The 21,848-nt window shown below is 51.3% G+C and overlaps 1 protein-coding gene across 5 annotated transcripts in view; it reads left to right on the top strand.

Annotated features, from left to right (window-relative positions):
- Positions 1–21,848, top strand: part of LOC120370264 (myomegalin-like) — a 163,678-nt gene that overhangs the window by 60,006 nt on the left and 81,824 nt on the right. For 3 of the 5 annotated variants that reach the window (XM_039484680.1, XM_039484685.1, XM_039484688.1), the window contains 4 exons: positions 3,177–3,253; positions 12,462–12,585; positions 14,563–14,735; positions 15,400–15,517. In XM_039484680.1, coding sequence (XP_039340614.1) covers positions 3,177–3,253; positions 12,462–12,585; positions 14,563–14,735; positions 15,400–15,517 — 492 coding nt within the window. Of the gene's footprint in view, positions 1–3,176; positions 3,254–12,461; positions 12,586–14,562; positions 14,740–15,399; positions 15,518–16,491; positions 16,632–21,848 lie in introns of those variants that run through there. The other 2 variants (XM_039484693.1, XM_039484690.1) reach the window with 2 other exon arrangements.

Genomic DNA, 21,848 nt, shown 5'->3' on the forward strand with positions numbered 1-21,848 from the left:
TAGAAAATCTCCACCAAGCATTCTCAAGACTACAGTACCCACACGAGGAAATAAGGAAACAGATCAACAGAGCCAGACGTGTACCCAGAAGCCTCCTACTGGAAGACAAACCCAAGAAAGAAACCAACAGGACTCCACTGGCCATCACATACAGTCCCCAGCTAAAACCCCTACAACGCATCATCAGGGATCTACAACCCATCCTGGACAATGATCCCACACTTTCACAGGCCTTGGGTGGCAGACCAGTCCTCGCCCACAGACAACCTGCCAACCTGAAACATATTCTCACCAGCAACTGCACACGCACCATAGTAACTCTAGCTCAGGAACCAATCCATGCAACAAACCTCGATGCCAACTCTGCCCACATATCTACACCAGCAACACCATCACAGGACCAAACCAGATCAGCCACAACATCACCGGTTCATTCACCTGCACTTCCACCAATGTAATATATGCCATCATATGCCAGCAATGCCCCTCTGCTATGTACATTGGCCAAACTGGACAGTCTCTAAGGAAAAGGATAAATGGACACAAATCAGACATTAGGAATGGCAATATACAAAAACCTGTAGGAGAACACTTCAACCTCCCTGGCCACACTATAGCAGATCTTAAGGTGGCCATCCTACAGCAAAAAAACTTTAGGACCAGACTTCAAAGAGAAACTGCTGAGCTCCAGTTCATCTGCAAATTTGACACCATCAGCTCAGGACTAAACAAAGACTGTGAATGGCTTGCCAATTACAGAACCAGTTTCTCCTCCCTTGGTTTTCACACTTCAACTGCTAGAACAGGGCCTCATCCTCCCTGATTGATCTGACCTCGTTATCTCTAGCTTGCTTCTTGCTTGCTTATATATACCTGCCCCAGGAAATTTCCACCACTTGCATCTGAAGAAGTGGGTATTCACCCACGAAAGCTCATGCTGCAAAACGTCTGTTAGTCTATAAGGTGCCACAGGATTCTTTGCTGCTTTTACAGAACCAGACTAACACGGCTACCCCTCTGATACTAAACATACAACTATCACTTTTCAGAGCCAACTTACTAGCTAGCAATAAATAAATTACAATGATTTGGACATGTACATGTGCATATTTATTTGTTTTTCCTAGAGCTAATTAAGTATTTTAGGAAAAAGTGAGAGCTGCCAGCAGCAAGAGTTGGTGGCTGCCCTCTGAGGCCACCAAAAAAATTTGTTCTGAGGACCCCTGAGCTTGTGAGAATTGCTGGGTGGATTGAGGGAAGCAGGACATAATGGTCCCTAATGGAGACTAGCCAGGATGCCGGGGTTCACCCCTTCTCCTGGCTAAAAGAAAAACAACCAACCCCCCCCGCCAGGAGCTTTGATGACCATAAATGGAAAGAGTTTTGTGTTGTCTCTCGTTAAAGCCAGCCCCTCCGGCTGCACAGAGCCCCCTAGTGCCATGCTACAGGACGCTCTGACTCAGGGGAAGAGTGCTGCCTACTGAGTCGCCTACAGCCACTGTGCAGGTCTCCTGTCCAACCCCCGAAGAGGTCTGACCCACTCACAAGGAGAGGGGGTGTGGACAGAGCTCCTTCCAGGGCTGGGCAGGAGAGCAACAGCAGCTGTCCACCCTCCTTGCAGGGGATCCAGGTGCAGTCAATGTAGCTAGGCGCAGCAGAAACTGCTCACTTGATGTTTAGACCACAGGTTTTGCTGCTTTGTAGTAAATGTGAAACTTACTCCTTCAGCTTCCATTTCTGGAGACAGTTGTGCTGGGTAGGGACAACAGCTCAGCTGCTGGGGATGGGGAGACACTAGGCCCTATTTTACCTAGGTGGGGCCTGATCCAGGCCTCTCGAAGTCAGTGGGCATAGTTGTTTGGATCAGGTCCATGCGGTGGTGGGGTTAGCTGCTCAGCAGAGGTAACAAGGAGCCTGGTATAAATGCTTGCAGAGGGGTTTTGGTCTTGAAGAGCCAACTGGGGCGCTGGGAAAGTCAGTGTTTGGGGATTGCTGGTGTAACTTTAGCGCCCTCGTGGCCAAGATGGAGTCTGTTCTGCAGGCAGCTCTGGCCAAGAGAAGGCGCGCACAGGAATGCAGCAGGAGAAATCCCTTCCACCCCAGGGGCACCTGTTCCAAACCCCCCAGAGTGAACACCCACACCCACAGGAGATAACAAAAGGAGATATTTATTTACAGAGGGATGAGAGGAGTAATACAACAAGGGGGAATATAAGGGGAGCAGTAAAACAGGGCTGCATCCAAACCAAGGCCCCACAGGCCCAGTAGGAGCACAGTCTGGAATGGCAGACACTGAGCAATGTGTCTGCACACAGAGTTCAGGAGTCCTGAGCAAAGTTCCAGTCTGGTGGTGAGTCTTGGGTGCTCCTGGTCATCTTTGGCGCCAGCGAACTCTCCCCAGCAAACCCCTCCGGTGCCCTCTTCTGCCACACTCTGCAAAGCCACACAGAGTGACCACCTCCTCACCTAACTAACTAGCTACAACCTCCCCCCCTTGTTCCCAATGCAGTCACAAGCCCCAGTACTCACAGCCCCACGCAGCTCTGGGCAGCCGTGATACTGGGTCCAGCTCCAGCCTGTCCTTCTCGGGCGATTCCTCCCTGGCACAGGGCTCCTCCTGACTCCTGTCCTTCTCAGGCAGGTTCTCTCTACTTCACTTTTCCAGGGCCTCTCCTGCCTCCCTCTCTCCCTGGAGCTCCAGGGCTGCCCCCTGGAGTTTCCCTCCTTTTTTCTTACTCTCCTCCTCCCCCCTGGGAAAAAGATTTAAAGGGGCCATGCTCTCTAAACCCCAAAGCAGCTTCTGTGGGACCAGCTAGAGAAAAAGGTGGGAGATTTGTTACAGGCTCCCAGCGGCTGTGTCTGGCAGCCAGGAGACTTGCAGGGGAGAATATCCCCTCCAGGCAACCAGCTTCTGTGAGCTGGGAGACAAAGGGCTGAGAGGAGATGCTTAACCCAGGCCCTTTGCTCTGTGGGTGACCTGGCTGTCCAGGACCAGGGTGATGGAGCATCTCTGACAGGAACTACTTACAGGGGGGACCAAGTGAACGGCTCAGCAGATGTGCAGGAAGGCATGAGAGCTAGGGGTCCCTAGGCCCTGGGCAGGGTTGGCGGTTAAGTGGCAGGGCCACGGGGCACTGGGGGTGTGAGGGTAACTACCTGTCTGTTCCTCCTCCCAGAACATCGAGCTGAAGGTGGAAGTGGAGAGTCTGAAGCGAGAGCTCCAGGAGAAGCAGCAGACCCTAAATAAGGCTTGGTAAGTGACACTGTCCATAGGCAGCCAGCAAGGCCTTGTAGCCCTGCAAAGGTGCCCATCCTCAGGGCGTGATACTGAGAGGGGGAACTGAGAAAACCCAGTGTGACGGCGTCAGTCACAGAGACCCCCTTGGGACTGACACCTGATGTGCTGAGACTACCTCTGAGCCCGTTTTCTCTGTCAGCTTGGGACTTCAGAACCCTGCCTTGTTGAGCCAGACACGCTAGCCTGCTGCAAATACAGACTCAGGTCTGAACCACATCCCCCAAAAGCTGTAGACTTTACTGAAAAAGCTTAAGACGTGCTCCTGTCTCTAGCACCCAGACACCCAGGTCCCAATGAGATCCAAACACCAAATAAATCCATTTTACTCTGTATAAAGCTTATACAGGGTAAACTCATAAATTGTCCACTGTCTATAACACTGATAGAGAGATAGGCACAGCTCTCCCAGGAATTAATTACTTACTCTGGGTTAATTTATAAGCAAAAGGTTTTTTTTTTTAAATATAAAAAGTAGGATTTAAGTGGTTCTAAGTAATGGACAGAACAAAGCAAGTTACCAAGAAAAATAAAACAAAAACATGCAAGTCTAAGCCTAATACATTAAGAAACTGATTACAGATAAGTCTCACCCTCAGAGATGTTCCAATAAGTTTCTTTCACAGATCAGACTCCTTTCTAGTCTGGGACCAATCCTTTCCCCTGGTACAGTCCTTGTTCCAGCTCAGGTGATTTCTCATCACTGCAGCCAGCTTCTGTTCTGATCCACCCGCTTTTATAGCTTTGGCACAAAGCGGGAATCTTTTGTATCTGGGTCCCCACTCCTCCTTCTAAATGGAAAAGCACCAGGTTTAAGATGGATTCCAGTACCAGGTGACATGGTCACATGTCCTGTGAGACCCCAAGCCTTCATTCTTCGCAGCCTGACCCACAGGAAGGCTTGCAAGTAAACTGAGCCATCTACAGTCAATTGTCCTGGTTACTGAGAGCCATCAAGATTCCAAACCACCATTTAAGGCCCACACTTTGCATAATTACAATAGGGCCTCAGAGTTACATTTCATATTTCTAGTTTCAGATAGAAGAATACAAATAGGATGACCACACTCAGTAGATTATAAGCTTTGTAATAATACCTTACAAGAGACCTTTTGCATGAAGCATATTCCAGTTATGTTATATTCACACTTATTAGCATATTTTCATAAAATCATATGGAGTGCAACGTCACCCCCAGTTCCAACCCGCTCTCTGCCCTCCTTCTCTGCAGCAGCCAGACCACTTCGCCATCCTGTGCCCAGAGCGGCCGCTGGAGCTGTGTAAGGCTGCGGGGCCCAGTGGTCACCCTACATCTTGGGAGGTACGGCAGTGCCAAGGCAGGGCAGGCTACACTGTACTATGGGCTCTGGCTGCTGTGGTTCCACCTGTGTGATGGGAGAACATAAATAAAGCTGTTGTGCAGCCTGAATGCTCGTTCTTTGCATGAAGCAACAGCACCCCCCCAGCATGGTCCCCACCTGCGGGGACAGAGCCTCACGCTCCCTGCGGACTGCACTGAGCCACCTGCTCAGCAAACTCTCAGCAGAGCACTCCTCTGGGCTCTGCACTGGGCCACCAGCCCACCACTGCTGGGGAAGGGAAAAGGATCCTGGGGGACAGCCCCAATGCCTTTCTGACCTGGCTCTGCCTCCCAGCTGACAAAAGCCCTTTCCATTCTCCTGGGGCATAAAGCTCTAAGCAGTGAGAGCCAGGCCTGTGGCACTCAAGGGGAGAGTTAATGGCAACTCACATTGGCAGCTGGAGTGGTACGTGTGAGACTGGTGCATCAGATACGTGAAAGGGGGTGGATAGAGCTAAGTGTGCACAGTGGGCAAAGCACAGAAGTGGGGGAGGGGGAAAAGGGGGCTGTAGAATCACTGTCCAGGCAGGAACATCAAGGAGATTTTCCACAGTATCTGATTAGCAGCGATTACTTTGTTTTGAAATGGAAATACTCTGACTGGATGGCAGAAGGTGCTGAGCAGCAGATCTCAGCCATTTCAGTAAGCAAGCCAGCAAGGCCGGCCAGCTGCCGGTTCAGAGAGGTTCCCCACTCTGCTCTCTCCAGCCCAGCTGGTAATGGGGCTCCTGCCAGCTGTTAGCACTAACATTCAGATCATCATCAGGTAATGCCCTTTGTGCCCAGCCTTAGGAGCCCCTCGCTGCTGGAGATTGACCCCCCCATAGGGTAGGTCTGCACAGCGGCTGGAGGTGTGATGCCCCCACCCACAGCTCTGCTTGAAGTAGTGTCTGGAAAGTGGTGTGGCTGTGAGGGGAGACCTGAGAGACATCCTGGGGCGGCTAGCCCGAGCCGGGAATCCCACCTCCTGGCCACTGTGTAGACATACCCTGAGTGGCTGCTCAGCCAGTCCCTCCAGCTCCCTGATCCCCTCAAATTCCCCCAATGTGTCCCTCTCTGTCAGGTGCTGAGGGGCCCAGAGGTGGGTGTGCTCGTCTGGGTGTGGTGGTGCCAGAGTCCTGATGGACAGGCTGTCTACAGCACTGGCTTTTTGGGGCCATATTGCATTGCAACCTCAGTCTCCCTTGTGGCCTTCTCCCCTGCTCTCTGTGCTCAGCCCCAGTCTCTTCCCTTTGAGTATCTCTCTCCAGTTCCGATCATTTCCCTTACGTGCATTAGCTGCCTTGTGCCAGCCAAATCTGTGCTTTGATTGTCAGCTCATGTTTCTAGCCTCTCTGCATTAGCCCTCCCCGGCACAACTCCATTCAGTGCCATATGGGTGGGTCTACAGTGTCAAATTGTGCAGGACTGATCCCTGGGGCTGGGGCACCTTCATAGACCCCCCTCCCCCTCACTTGAGCCATCGCTCTTCGTCTTAACCCCTTGTTCACTACGTGTGGGGGCCAGTTCTCAGTCTGTAACCTTTACTGGTTCGACCAGATGCCTGCTAGCCAAAGGACTACACCCACTAGAGAAGACAGGTAGCCAAGAGGTCCAAGGGCAGCTGTATGGTGGGAAGCCCAGGGTGCACACTCCTGGCTTTTCCCACCCGTTGCTGGGAGGGTTGGGGGCTTTTCCTCAGCCTCTAGGAGTGAAGGGGGAACGTCTCTGGCTCCTGCAGAGGGAGACGTGCTGCTGTTTGAGAGCCCTGCTCAATCCATCTAGAGCAGGGGTCTCAAACACGCAGCCCGTTATTTTCTGTGCCCCCCCCGTGTTTACCTAGAGCAGCTCCAGCCCGATGTGCACCGGGGGCAGGGCAGTCTCCCTGCCTGCCTGCCTGCCTTGCCCCGCGCCACTGACAGAACCTGCGGGAGGAGAGGCACAAGGGTGTGTGTGTGTTGCTGTTGCTTCAGGCACCGCCCCCAGCAGCTCCCATTGGCTGCTGTTCCCCATTCCTGGCCAATGGGAGATGCTGGGGGCGGTGCCTGAAGCAACAGCAACACAACACCCCTCCACCCCGGAGCCCCTGCTCCCCCACGTTCCAGCCGCTTCCCTGAGCAGCTTGGGGGCAGGGGAGGCAGAGGCCTGTTAATCTGGGAAGCTGTCCCAGGGGTGAGAGGCTGCAGGAGAGCTGCTCTTGTGCCCCTGTTAGAGGTTTTTCTACATGATGCTGTGCAAAGAGGCCTTTTACATTCAGGTCTAGTTTTCCCTCCATGACTGGATGTACTCTTTGAATAATGCCGGCAAAGGACCCTTAGGCACCCAGGAATATGTCCAGGTTTAGATCCTGTATGAGCAGCTCTGTGGGCTTGTGTTCCAAGTGGTTTGTTTAACAGAGATTTGCTTTTCAGTGCATCAGACATCCTGCTAATCTCCCTGCCTTGTGTAAGCAGGGCCTTTGTCCCTGGAAGAGTGTGTTTCCCAGGCTCCCTGCAGGCCCCTTTCTCAGCCTATCCCCAGCCAGGAAGGACTAGGAGAACAGGCAGAGTGAAGCAGTAGTGCCAGCTCCAAGCACTGAAAAATCACACAGTTGGCTCAGAAATCATGATATTTTCACAATAATGAATATTGGGTTGGGTTTCTTTGTCTTCTAGTTTCTGCGCCTTCAGGGTTGAGTCAGGCCACATTTTTGTGTTTTTTTCTCTGCAACCAGGAGGACACACAACTTACTTAGTTTTCTGCATGTAAGCTGAGGGTCTCATGTAATCATCTGACTCCAGGAGCTAGGACTTGAAGATCCCTTCCCCATTCTCATTCCAAAATCCCAAGAGTTGTCAGCACTGGAGAGGGTTTGAACATGTGCTGTACATCTCAATGGAGGCAGGGAGATGCAGGCTTAGAGGCTGATATTGTTTAACATTCTAGATGCAGCATGAGCAAGCACAGCTGTTTGTAAACTAAAAATAATCGGGCACCACCTGTTTCCCAGAGGGCAGGGAGATTCCTGTGCTGGCTGGGGGCGCATCACTGACTGCGCATAGGACAGGAACACAGTCTGTTTGCAAACAGGATGGAATCCCATGGGCTTTTCAGCACGTGAATCTCTCCCCCACCCTTGCTACTTTGCAAAGCTTTTGTATTTAAAAATAAAAGTCTGTGTCACAGAAGTCCCCAAAGCAGGAATAGAACCCACGGATGAAGAGCTGCTCACATGACAGTCACCTTCCCAGTTTAAAATATGCCCTTTCCCTTTGTGACCTGCCATGTCCTGAGCGCTGCGTCCCTTGGGAGAACGGCTGATGTCCCAGTCGCTGTGAGCAGGATGGGGAGGAGTGGCTCAGTCTGGTGATGGAGGTGACAGGGGACAAGAAGAAATTCTGAATTCAGATCTAGGCAGGTAAAGAGAAGGAACCGTTTTATTCCCATTGAATATTCATATTACAGTGGAGTCCAATCTGGGTGCGAGGCCCTGTCGTGCTAGGTGCTGCACATATGAAGACACAGCTCTGAACAGTCTGGAAAGACAACTGATCTAGGCAGAGTATGGGAAAAGGGAAGCAATCAGATAGATCCAATGTCTGCGCCCATTCTATCTCAGCCTGGCAGGCAACTGAATGGAAACCTAATAGCATCCCAGAGCTGTAGTCAGGGACCAAGGCCCCATGGTGCTGGGCAATCACAGAATGGAAAGACAGCCCCTGCTTACACTGGATTTCCTTGTAAGCTTGCAGCTGGCCATGCACTTGGGAGGGGAGAGCACAGGCTGTACTGCTGCTCCTGGAGGAAGGATGCTGCAGCCATGGGGGAACCTCGCTGGAACGGCAGGGAAGAGGGATGGAGCGACAGCCTGGCAGCATGCAGTACCTGGGACGCCAGGAGCATTGCACAGTGAGGGGAGGCTCCCCCCTATGATCGGCAGCAGCAGCACAGCCAGGGAAAGTGTGTCCCCTCTGGTTCACAGGTGCCTTTCCAAAATGCTAGGGTCCTTCCCCTGTGCCTCTTCTTCTTCGCCCCTCCCCGGCCAGGGCTAGCTGGTGTGATGTTCAGGAGGCCCATCTGCTCTGCTTGGGGCCACAGTGTTCCTACTTCCTCACATCTTCTGTGACGGTGCTGCCCGTGGAAGCCAGCTGAGGTCACTCAATTAGGGTGAACTGCAAACAAAACGGAGCAGACAAACCCCAAACGCTGGCGGATATTCCAATACTTATCATAGAATCATAGAATCATAGAACTTAAGATCAGAAGGGACCATTATGATCATCTAGTCTGACCTCCCGCAAGATGCAAGCCACAAAAGCTGACCCACCCACTCCTGAAATAATTCTCTCCCTTGACTCAGATGTTGAAGTCCCCAAATCCTGATTTAAAGACTTCAAGTAGCAGATAATCCTCCAGCAAGCGACCCCTGCCCCATGCTGCGGAGGAAGGCGAAAAACCTCCAGGGCCACTGCCAATCTACCCTGGAGGAAAATTCCTTCCCGACCCCAAATATGGCGATCAGCTGAACCCCGAGCATGCGGGCAAGACTCTCCAGCCAGACACTCAGGAAAAAGACTTTCAATATCCCAACACTGACCCTCGGTACTAATTACCAGTGGTCGCACGTTATTGACCTATTGACTAAATCACGTTATCCTATCAAACCATTCCCTCCATAAACTTATCAAGCTTAATCTTAAAGCCAGAGAGGTCCTTCGCCCCCACTGTTTCCCTCGGTAGGCTGTTCCAGAATTTCACTCCCCTGATGGTTAGAAACCTTCGTCTAATTTCAAGCCTAAACTTCCCGACTGCCAATTTATATCCATTTGTTCTCGTGTCCACATTAGTACTGAGCTGAAATAATTCCTCTCCCTCCCTGGTATTTATCCCTCTGATATATTTAAAGAGAGCAATCATATCTCCTCTCAACCTTCTTTTGGTTAAGGAAAACAAACCGAGCTCCTCAAGTCTCCTTTCATACGACAGGCTTTCCATTCCTCGGATCATTCTAGTGGCCCTTCTTTGTACCCGTTCCAGTTTGAATTCATCCTTCTTAAACATGGGAGATCAAAACTGCACACAATACTCCAAATGAGGTCTCACCAACGCCTTGTATAACGGGACTAGCACCTCCTTATCTCTACTAGAAATACCTCGCCTAATGCATCCCAAGACCGCATTAGCTTTTTTAACGGCCACATCACATTGCCGACTCATAGTCATCCTGCGATCAACTTAGGTTACCAAGCCAGCACAAAACAGCTTCTATAGTACCTCACTGGTTACTTAGAAGTCCAGACAACACAGTTCTCTTAAAGTACCCAGCCTTAGGCCTCCATCCAGACACACACATCAGATATGATGATGATTACTGAAAATCTTATCTCATCATATAAAAGAAAAAGTTCTTCCAAACCCAAAGGATCAGCCACATATCCAGGTCCAATTATAACTTGGATCTTACCCGAAATACAGGCTTATAGCCAATTCTTATTAACAAAACTAAAACTTATTAAAAAAAGAAAAGAGAGTGAATGTTGGTTAAAAGATCAATATACATACAGTCTTGAATTCAATTCCTGAGGTTCAGATACATAGCAGAGGTGAGTTTGTAGTTGCCAAAAGTCCTTTTAGAAATAGTCCATAGGTTATAGTCCAATGTTCATATTCAGGGTGGCTCCAGTTGATGACTGGGGATCTCAGTCCTTATGGCTTAAGGTTTTCCCCCTCTTGAAACCCAGAGCAGATCTGAGATGAAGAAGGATCGTGTCCCAGGGTTCTTATACATTTCCAGCAGCCTTTTGGCCTGAGAAAACAATAGGCTTAACTCTCCTTCTCCCAAACATCCTGGCAATTAGCACAGGGTAATTTATCCATTAAACAGTTCAGATACAGGTTACCACAACCTTCAAAGAGACACAGACAATAATACTATTTCATTCAAGTATCATCATAAATGTTAATATTCCTTTTTTGATCTTTGAATTAAAGCTATAGCAATAGACAAGACTTGTTTGCTTACATCACAAGACCTGAGCAAACACCTACCCTTCTACCTCTAACAATGCAGGCTGCATTTCAAACCTCTATTCATTTACATATCTTCCTAACCAGTCTCTAAAGTTCGGCCATGGGTCAGGTCAGTCTGTGAGTTAATTAACTTTTTCTGGCCCTGTCACCTTTCAATGAGATATTATATTACACTCATAACGTCACACCTTCCTTGTTCCAACTGCCTGCGCTTGGGTGGAGGGGGGCAGAGTGGAACGGGTCAGAGGGGTTGGTACATCACCTGGTGTCTGTGTAGCATGCCCCAGCCCTGACTGCCTGAAGCTGGAGACCAGGCTCAGATCTGGATCCGGCTCTCCACCTGGGGAGAGGTGAACATATGGGGCCTGATTCTGTGCCATCAAACTGGTGCAGTGGGGAATCAGACCCAGATCCTTTGGGAGCTGGCTTAGTGCCCCATCCTCCCATGCAGTCCCTCTCTGGGTGCTGGGGACCAGGAGGCCACGCTCAGGTCTCTGCAGTTTGTAGCTGTTGCTGTGGGCCTGGTGCAGCGATGGAGTATCATAGAATCATAGAATTCAAGATCAGAAGGGACCATTATGATCATCTAGTCTGACCTCCTGCAAGATGCAGGCCACATAAGCCGATCCACCCACTCCTGAAATAATTATCTCCCTTGACTCTGCTGTTGAATGCTCCAAATCATGATTTAAAGACTTCTAGTAGCAGATAATCCACCAGCAAGCAACCCCTGCCCCATGCTTCGGAGGAAGGCAAAAAACCTCCAGGGCCACTGCCAATCTACCCTGGAGGAAAATTCCTTCCCGACCCCAAATATGGCGATCAGCTGAACCCCGAGCATGCGGGCAAGACTCTCCAGCCAGACCCTCTGGAAAAAGGCTAACAATATCCTATCATTGACCCTTTGTACTAATTACCATTGTGGCACGTTATTGACCTATTGACTAAACCCGTTATCCTATCATACCATCCCCTCCATAAACTTATCTAGCTTAATCTTAAAGTCATGGAGGTCCTTCGCCCCCACTGTTTCCCTCGGTAGGCTGTTCCAGAATTGCACTCCTCTGATGGTTAGAAACCTTCGTCTAATTTCAAGCCTAAATTTCCTGACTGACAACTTATATCTGTTTGTCCTCGTGTCCACATTAGCACTGAGCTGAAATAATTCCTCTCCTTCCCTGGTATTTATCCCTCTGATATATTTAAAGAGTGCAATCATATCTCCTCTTATCCTTCTTTTGGTTAAGGAAAACAAACCGAGCTCCTCAAGTCTCCTTTCATACGACAGGCTTTCCATTCCTCGGATCATTCTAGTGGCCCTTCTTTGTACCCGTTCCAGTTTGAATTCATCCTTCTTAAACATGGGAGACCAAAACTGCACACAATACTCCAAATGAGGTCTCACCAACGCCTTATATAACGGGACTAGCACCTCCTTATCTCTACTAGAAATACCTCGCCTAATGCATCCCAAGACCGCATTAGCTTTTTTAGCGGCCACATCACATTGCCTACTCATAGTCATCCATGGGAGTAGAGCAGCCGCTGCTATTCCTCCCATGCTCACCCCACTCAGCGCAGCAGTGGGTGTGTGGCTGTACATGCTGGTCTGCACTAGCTCTCCCTGTGCTGCTAGCGCCAGGTGGGGCCTCCCAGAGCAGTGCTGGGGTTGGAACCAGGTCTGGGCCCCGTTTGTGACACTGACAGAGTGGAGCGAGCCGAGGCGGCTGTGGGGGGACAGCCTTACTTGCAGCCCAGCCCCTGCCGGGCGGTACCGGGCTGCCCCTTTCTCTGACAGGCAGGTGCCTTGTCTTACAGGGCAGCTGCGGAGAACCTGACCAGTCGCAATGAAGCAGAGCTCCGGCGCCATTACGAGGAGCAGCAGCAGGAGACGGAGCACGTGTCGGAGCTCCTGGAGAACAAGATCCAGCTCCTGCAGGAGGTGAGTGGGGTGGGGCACGTGCCCCCGCCATGTGGCGTCAGCCATGGAAGAGAAGCACAGAGCCACCTGAGACCAAGTGGGGCCCGGCTCTCTCTCTTTGCCAGCCCCCTCTGCCCATTCTGGAGTCCCAGTTTCTTCCCCAAATCCCAGGGGGCTCAGTTCTTCTGGGCTTGCCATGTGGGATGAGCTTTGGGCCCCACGGCAAGGCCCCCATGGGACACAAGGAGCGGGACTCTTGGCCTCTGTGACTTTTCTTTGCTTATGGGGAATGGAGTTCGAGGTCCCTCAGGACTCCCCTTAGCCCATGGGGAATTGGGGAAAAAAATCTGAGGCCCCAGCTGCTCTCCTCCACCCCAATGGGCTAGGGAACCACTGGTTATTCCCTCTGTATCTACATCAGACAGAGCTCTGAGCCCTCCAGCCCTCTCTCTTTACCCACAGCACATGGGTGAGGGAGCCAGGCCTGCAGGGTGGTTACCTGCAGGGTATTAGGAACCAGTTGCAGGACTCCATGGCCCTTGACTCCCACCTCCTGTTCTTTCCATTGGAAGGGCAGCTCTGCCGTCCTGGTACGAGAGAGCCTGTCAGCATAGCCGCCCCCTCCCAGCCTGGTGTTGTCCTTGCTCTCGTCTCCTTCGACAGGTGCAGAGATTGGCATCTCTGAGAGACTCCCTTGGGTCATGGACACAGACTTGTGATGACACAATCTGTTCCAGTGAAGATATGCAGCTTCCTCCTTCATATACTAATTACACAGATGCAGTTGAAGTCCGTGGGAGCTGCTGAGCACTTGGCACTTCTGCAAATTAGGCCACCTCTTTAGGAGCCTACATCTAGATTTAGGAGCCACCCTATATTTGAACATCTTGGCCAGGATGTAATCCATACTGTGGGAGCACAACTGGCTCTAGGAGAACCTTCCTTGTTGCGGTTATGGCACTGTTTGTATTTAACCTTCCCATCGCAGTCATAGGGCTTTTTATTTTTCGCTTAATTTCCTTGGGTTTTAAAATAAAGAACTGGAGAGAAGAGGTTTTGTAAATGGAGGCAGGGGATCATGGCTTCAGTGAAAAGGATAGAGGCACCTGAAATCACAGGGGAGGGATTTTAAACATTTTTTGTATTCTTGTGATATTTCTCCTCTCTTGGATTTAAGGCAGTGAGTGTCCTGGGAGGACTTGACAGGGTTTTGCAGGGAGGAATTTGCACTTGTCTCACCAGCAGCCTGCGCTCAGTATCCCCTGCTCTTCCCCATGTGGCCCCATAGGGATGGTACATTGTAAGCGGGGCTTCATTATTCCTTTAGAATGAAATAACAGTAAGAAGCTGCCCAGCCCCAGCTCTGGGCACCCTAACACGTTATTAGCAACACAGTTGTATCCCAGCAGCATTACAGCCACCTCCAGAAAGCCCTCCATCGTTGTGGGAAGCACTCGTACCCCAGCCCTGAGCTCACGTCCTCTCTAAGAGGTGTCATTTGCAGCATGTCATCTAATTCAGGCTGCTCAGAGGGGAGGTGGGGAGCGAGTTGCAGAGTCCCGGAGCCCTAGCAGATGCTCAGTGAGCTTGCTCCAAGTGAGCTTTCCAGGGCACGCAGCTGTTGGGTTTTAGTCCCAATTCAGCAGAGACAGGCTGAAGCGAGTTTGAAGAGGACGGGCTGTAGTGCAGCTCCTGGTGGGACTTGAACTCGAATGTCAGTGGCAGGTCCCACAAATGTTAGCACTGATGCATCACTTGCTAGTGATTGTAGCGTGGCCCTAATTCAGTCATCACTTGCAGCAGCTCAGGTCAGTAGGCCCAGCCCTTCATCCTCTGCCCAAACCCTGCAGCCTACAGGAGGGAGCATGTCTGGTCTTGCTGGATGCAGCAGTTGCCCACTGGTATTGCTGCTTCTCCTTCCACTCACAAGCCAGCGGGGTTGTGGCTCTCTGCCTGGGTGGCATGAGTAGTCTGGCTCATGTCACATTCCATCCCCAGGAGGCCAGATTAGCAAAGAGCGAGGCGGAGAGGACGGCAGCCCTGGCGGAGGCTGAGAAGGGACGATGCCTGGAGCTAACCAAAAAGCTGAAGGAGCTCACCAAGGAGGAGGAGAAGAGAGGAGCCCAGGTTCTGCGTGATGATCACTGCGCTGCACTGGCCCAGAAGGACAAGTAGGTAGCCGTGGTCACTCCAGTGACTTGCCTCTGCTGCTTCCTGGCTGGTGGCCCCTTGCCTACAGAGCAGGTAGCCCAGCTGGGTTGTTCAGAAGAGGGATCCTTGTCTCGGAGACCCCAGAGTGGAGCTTGCTGCGCCACACTGGGCCTCATGACAGCAGGACCAGTCACTGCCTGGGTGAGCAGGGTTGCAGGATGGGGTGGAGGTTGGCATCCAGCAGAGCCAGGGCTCAGTGAGCCCTTGTGGGGGATCCTGCTAAGGGGCAGTGTCTGGCTGATCCAGGTGGTACTGGCTGGCTGGGATGGGTTAAGCCACATAAGAGGACTCCCTGGGTGCTGTACAGAGAACATAGTGATTGTGCACTCCCCGGCTCCTCGCAGCACCTCCAGCACAGGGGCATGGGTGGGGGGAGGTGTGTGGCCAGCAGGTTGCTACCCTCTGGACTGTTCCAGAAACAGCCTCTTGGGCTAGGAGCTGTCAGTCGTAAACCCTAAGGATGCTCTAATTTACTCTGGGGACTGACCCATACCTTGGCTGGCCCCAAAATCAGTTCTGCAAATGTGATGTGAAGCTGCCTTGGGTCCTGCGCTGAACACAGAGCCCTTTAGCGGAGATCGTCCTCTTCTTCCCAAGGTAACTAAGCCATTTTCTCCTTGGCAGACGCATTGAAGAGCTGATCCAGGAGCTAAGTGCCAGAGAGGAGCTCATTGAGCTGCTGGCCACAGAGAAGCAGAACCTGCTGCAGCGTCTGGAGGAGCCCAGAGAAATGGAGGTGCAGGTGAGATGGGAGCTGTGCAGGGGATAGTCTGAGGCATCCCAACGTGTCCCTCCTTCACATGTAGCTGGGCCATTTCCTGGGATCTAGTCCCAGCTCTGCCACTGGCCTGCTGGGTTACCTGAGGCAAGTCATTTCCCTGCCCTGTACCTTAGGTTCCCCATCGATAAAATGGCGGTAATTGTGTTGACCTCCTTTGTAAAGGGCTTTGCAATCTTGGATTGATAAGAGCCGCGTGGCACTGTATTCTTTATTGTTATTCTCAGCCCATCTGAGCCAAATCTATCTTCTGTGAGTGGAAACCTGGCACTGGGGCCCCTGGTCACACTTCATGCACCAATTAGCAAATCACTCAGTAGGTTGGGTTTAACTCATAAGGCTCTGTGTGTGCATCTGGGGGGGGGGGGGTGAGCGGGGGGAGAGCAGCCATGATTTAGGGGCCTTTTCTCCCAGTCCCTCCCTGTCCACAAGCTTTAAAACCAGTTCTTGCTGAGCTGGGTGGAGGCACTGGGCCAGGTGTCCCTCTCTCACCTCAGTGGAGTGGCACCAGAAGTGAACTGGCACGGTTTGTTTGGTAAGTGTGGACCAGGCAGCGGGGTAGAATTGTTTTCTAACTCTCTTACAATGGATTTGCCTGGGGCAGGATTCTGTGGTGATTTAATGCCTAGCACTCATTCATTTCTTTATACGTCTCCAAGTACGTTAGGCAAGGCCTTGTGTCCTGTGCAGCTAGGACAATGGGATTTTGCTGGAGGGACTTGCCTTGCCTCCTAGGGTAGGGGCTCAGATTGGAGTCGGGCATTGCAATAGGGTGTACTGGCCCTTTAAAACTAGTGTGGGAAACCTTTGGAGCTAGCACTAGCACCTCCCAGATTAGCATGTGGAGGATGAGGTCATGGGATGGCAGCTGGAAGCCAACCCAACCGGCTGCCTTTGTTCAGGGTCTGCGATGGGAACTTGGGAGTGAAGCTCCCTGCTTTCCTCATTGCTGGGGGAATGCTGGGAATCACAAGGGAAATTGTGGGCCTCTGCAGCAGTGCATACTGGGAAGTGGGAGGGTGTATGGCTGGAAGTGATGAGTGCAGGGGAAGGAGAGAAACCCAGGCTCTCAGGGAAGGTAAGTGGCACGCCTATTTACCTCTTGCAATACAAGGCTGAAGGGCATTCAGGGAAACAAAAGCAGCAAATTAAACTTACCTGAGGACACACTGTTTTACAGACTGCACAGTTAACCTGTGCAACTCACTGCCACAAGATCTCACTGAGGCCAAGAGCTGAGTGTGATTAAACAACATCCCACTGGGGAGGTTCTTGCAGCTCATCTCAGCATCCAGGCCTCTCTTGAAATGCACTGTACGAAGGATACAAACCCTCCTGCTTCAGAACATAAACCAGCCTCTAATTGACACAGCTAGGAACTTCCCCTTTGGTGAGTGAGTCCATAATTCTCCACCCCATGGTTCTCTGCACCTTCTGCTGAAGCATCTGCTCCTGGCTACTGTCAGGGGCTGAACTAGATGGAGCCTGGGGCTTGCAGTTCCTGCCTTGCATTTTGATGACCAAACACTCCAAGCTGTAATTCTTGCTGCCTGGAGCCAGCGGTAGCAAAGGCCACACGGGTGACTCACCTATAGCTGCACCTTAGGCAGACCTGGTGCAAGTTCTAGGGTAGCAACACTCTGAGACTTCCTGGTGGGAAGGCTGGACCCAGTTTATAAGGACACCTGCTTTCTGGGGGTGGGGTTTAATCCTTCTCTGGCATATTTAGGCAACAAATGACTCACCCACCCAAAAAACAACCCTGTCGAAACTGACAAGTGGAAGGAAAAACAAGACAATTTGATAAATATGTCACACCCAACCAACCCTCATCTCTCCAGTGCTGAAGTGAAATGCATGTAATAGTCTGGTTTGGAAGCTGCCTCCTGACCCCCTCAAAGGAAATCTTTAGATTCCCCTGCTTGGCAGCGAATGGTGCCTTTCCCTAAAAGATGGGAATTTGGTCTGAGGCCAGCTGTGCCTTCTGTCCTCGGGTACCCTCAGTCTAACATTGCTCAGGTGTCACTGAGGGCAGAATTCAGTCTTTAAACTGCTGAGCTTCAATCAGAAGACCTTGATAATAACTTTAGCCAGGAAACTGCTAATGAGCCTATAATAACTTTGCATTTTCCAATCCCTGGTACATCTGAGCTTCTCTTGCTGCCTAGTGGCTTGTTTACAATTATGAAAAGCAAAAGAGAAAAATTATAGAATTAGGCCATAATATATAGGGTCTAATCATGTAATGTTTCTTGCTCTTCCTAATTATTGCCTGCATGTGCAGTTTTAAACTGCGGTCTTAAAATACCCTCTGAAAAGCTAGCTCCAAGCATCAGTAAGGCTTTCAGTGCCATGAAGGGATCAAACTAGATTACTAACTAGCAGCTGGTGGAGTTCTCTGAATATATTGCCTCCTCAAAGTCACATTCTTGGAGGCTTATGCTGGGCAGTTATGCCTAGACAAGCTTCACTGCCTGCATCCTCAGGTACAGAGGCTGTGGGAAGGGCAATAGAGAATGAGCCCCAACAGCAATGTAGAGGGCCCAGGCTCTCTGAAGGATACAGACACCAAAGCTGCAAGGATGGAGAGGGAAGATGAACCTGGGTTTGTGGATGTGGCATATGCACTGAAGTGTTACTGATCAGTGATGTTGATTTCTGTTGGTGGTGCCTGGGGGAAAGGGATGTGTTTATATTTTATATCAGTCTTGGAGCTGAACTTAGATTTAACAACCTTGGACATATGAAACACCTGGGAGGGCTGCACATTCTCCATCCTGATTGGCCTGTGTTCCTGGAAAGGGTTTGACAGTGGTACTCAGAAATCTTTTGGCAAATGCACAAATGCAAGACTCTGATATTAGGAATTAACTCACCTGTGGTTCTTCAATTTGAGGTATTCCTGCTGATGTCAAAATACCAGGAGGCGCAGCCCTTTAATAATGGCAGTTGAAATGCTGCTTTTAAAGAAAGGGACATATTCTTTAGAGATCCTAATTGCAACAGATCCTTGCTCTTGGGCCTAGGCTCTTGCACATTGCTGGTGCAGGTCCCCCACACTGGTTCTAGGGCGGGGTGGGGGTGATTGGCAGCTGGGGGGGTCTCACACCAGTTCTTGCTGTGGAACATTGGTGCCCCCTGTTGCTCCAGCAGCCTGTCCTTGTCAGGGAAATTGCTTCCCCAGGATCTCTGTATTGGCTACCACTGGCCCCAGGGATACTGGGCTCAGCTTGAACCATGTAGTTTCTTCTTATCTCTTATTAACAAAATTGTTCTTCACTAATCCTCTGGCACTTCCAGTTTCTAAGCTGAGCCTGTGGGTGTTTGGTGCTGGTGGTGGTGCGCTCACTAGGATGGTGTTGGGTGCTGTAGAAAACACTATAGATAGGTAGGAGTCCATGCCTCAAGGCCTTTCTTGCATTGAGAGCTTTGGTTCCAGTTGGCCCAGGACCTGACACCATCTACAGGCCTGAAAGCTCAGCTCCCCGAGCTGTGGGCTCCTGCTGTGTGGCTAAACCTGGCTCAGTTCAGCAGCTCCGCTTTGCTGTGTTTACATGTGGAGTGTTTCTTTGCAAACAAAAGGGCTATGAAAGCTTTGAGCCTGGAGCACAGTCATGAGCTGAAGCGCTACAGCAGGAAGCAGGCTGCACCTCCTCTGCCAACCCCCAGTCAGCCAACGCCTCTGCCTGCTAAAAACACCGCATGAAAAAGCCTCCCTTTTGTAGCTCCGCTTCCATGCTCTGCAGTGAGGTGCCACCCACTCTGCCAGGTCATACAGTGTGGGAGTAGCTTGGTGCCCCAGGCCACAGGTTGTGCCTTGGCAGCTGGCACACCGATCTGCCAACTCCATGGGTCTTCCCTGTAGATTACAAGTTCTCTAACCCATTCATGGGTCCCCAGGGGAAATCCTGCCTGCCTCAAGGGGACTCTCCACCTAAGTGGTCCATTACCCCACCTCCTGTGGAAGGGCAACCAATCAGGGTCCCTGTGCTTGCCTTCTCCTTCAGCAGATGAGGCAATCCATTACCTCTCCTCCTCCTCCTCTCTGTACACAAAGGGCTGGAGGCACTGGGCCCCCATTTGGATTCCTGTCTCCTCCATGGCTGCGTACTAGGGTTTGTTGGGTTGCTGATTTGTTACTCTGCCGTTAATTGTTTTTTATCAAACTTTTTTTTCTATTTTTTATTAATTTGTTCAACCCGAATCCTGCCTGCATCAGCCAGTGTGTGCTCTGCGGTGGCCTTCTCAGTGTGAGTCTGGAAGTGCAAATCCAGGGTCCACATCGCAACACCCCCATCTTACACAGAACTGAGAGACCAATTCCCAGCCTTTGTGCCAGGAGCAGGGCCCATCTTCATTGCCCATTTCAAACATTTTCAACAGGCTCCTCTGTGACCCTTCCGGTTGGAAGGAGCATCCCACTTACCGTCCTCCAAACCCCTCCATCAAACTCCACTCTGCCATGGCCTCCGAGAAACTCAACACGGGTTAGGCAGCCAGTGTGCTGAGATCTTTGTATCACATGCTGACCAGTATTGTCTCCCTGTTTCCTTGTGCTCCCTATCATGCTTCCCCAGGAGTATCCAGGGCTTTGAGATACCTGGCCACCACCTACCATTAGCGTGAGGAGGCCATAGTCCAGCTCCCCAACTCCACCTGCCACAGCAACACAGGTAATGCCCTCTAGGCCTACACAGGCCCTGCTCTCTCTCTCCGGGTTAGCGGTGGGCACACTCCAACTCCCGAGCATCTCCCTGGAATGTCCAGCCTCTGATCCACTGGCCCCTCGCAGGATTCACCAATGTCACTAACTGGCTGACCCCAGGCAAGCACATATGGTCCACAAGATCCCCAAAATGGTGAGTAGCCACAGAGGCAGAGTAAATCAGTCTTCCTGGACCCTGCTGTACACTGGGCATGTGGCTCTTGGGGAGAGCCAGCACTGTAGTGGGGGCCTGATAATCATTCCTATCCCCACACTTTCCACAGGATGTGATCATTATGGAAGATGTCTCGCTGCTGAGGTTCAGCAGGGAATCAAGGGAGGGTCTTCTCCAAGACTGCGGCCTCCGCCCTGGCCCCTATGCGGCTTGCCTGTGTGCAGCAGTGGTTTCCCCCCCCCCCCCCCAGCCCCTTCCTCGCCCCCGTGACGGCACAGTGGTGCAGGAAAGTTACCGTTAATGGAGCAAGAAACAAAGCAGCTCTGCTGAAGGACCTGTGGCAGTGGATTGCTCAGTATCTCCATAAGAGTTTCCTGGGCAATCCTCTGAGGGAGATTCCCATTAAGTGGGGGAGTCAATCAACAGCCTGTTCCGCCGCTCAGACTAGGCATGCGGTGGGTGACAAACTTGCTTTCTGCAACCCTCCTTCCTCCAACAACTTGCTTCAGTGATTCAAAATCAAATCCACTTACCAGGGGCCTCCTCTCCTGTTTGCGCTTCGCCAAGATCTGACAGCTGTAACTGGTTAGCCTCTTCTGGGGTAGAAAAGAGCTCCTGGCTGCATGCCTCTCTGTTCTCCAAGTCCTCCTCCCTGTCCACATCCTCATCCAAGATTTCTTCCTCCTGGCTCAGTCCACTCTCGACTGGCACACAAGCCACCAAAGTATCCACAATGCCCTTCGCAGTGGATGTGGGGTGGCCTCTGAGTATTGCATCCAGCTCTTCGTAGAACCGGCAGCTCGTGGGCGCAGCACTGGAGCAGCGGTTTGCCTCCCACACCTTATGGTAGGCGTTCCGCAGCTCCTTCACTTTGATTGTGCACTGCAATGTGTCTCGGTCATGGCCCCTTTCTGTGATGCATCGTGAAATCAGTCTGTAGGTATCATAATTCCTATGGCTGGAGCGCAGTTGGGACTGGACAGCCTCCTCTCCACAAATGCTGATGAGGTCCAGCAGCTCGGTATTGCTCCAAGCAGGGAATTGCCTGGTGTGTGGAGCAGGCATGGCCACCTGGAAAGATGTGCTGAGACCACTGCATGCATCACGGAGCAAACAGAAAGGGGACTTTCAAAATTCCAAAGGAATTTACGGAGTGGGGATGATGGTTGGTCACCTGAAGGCAGGGCAGTAGAGTTCAAACCGATGGCCAGAGAGGTGACAACAGGCATTGTGGAACACTTCCCGGAGGCTAATCGTAGCACTGTAATTGGCCCCAGTGCAGAAAGCTCTACGCCTCTCATTAGGGTGTTTTTTTTTTTTAAAGCACTACAACTGTGCAGTTTCTGTACACTAAGCGGCTTGGCAGTGTGTACACCTCGGGAGTTACAGCTCAGAAAGCTGCTTTACTGCACAGA

The sequence above is a fragment of the Mauremys reevesii genome, linkage group 8, assembly GCF_016161935.1.
Source record: "Mauremys reevesii isolate NIE-2019 linkage group 8, ASM1616193v1, whole genome shotgun sequence".
Taxonomy (NCBI): domain Eukaryota; kingdom Metazoa; phylum Chordata; order Testudines; family Geoemydidae; genus Mauremys; species Mauremys reevesii.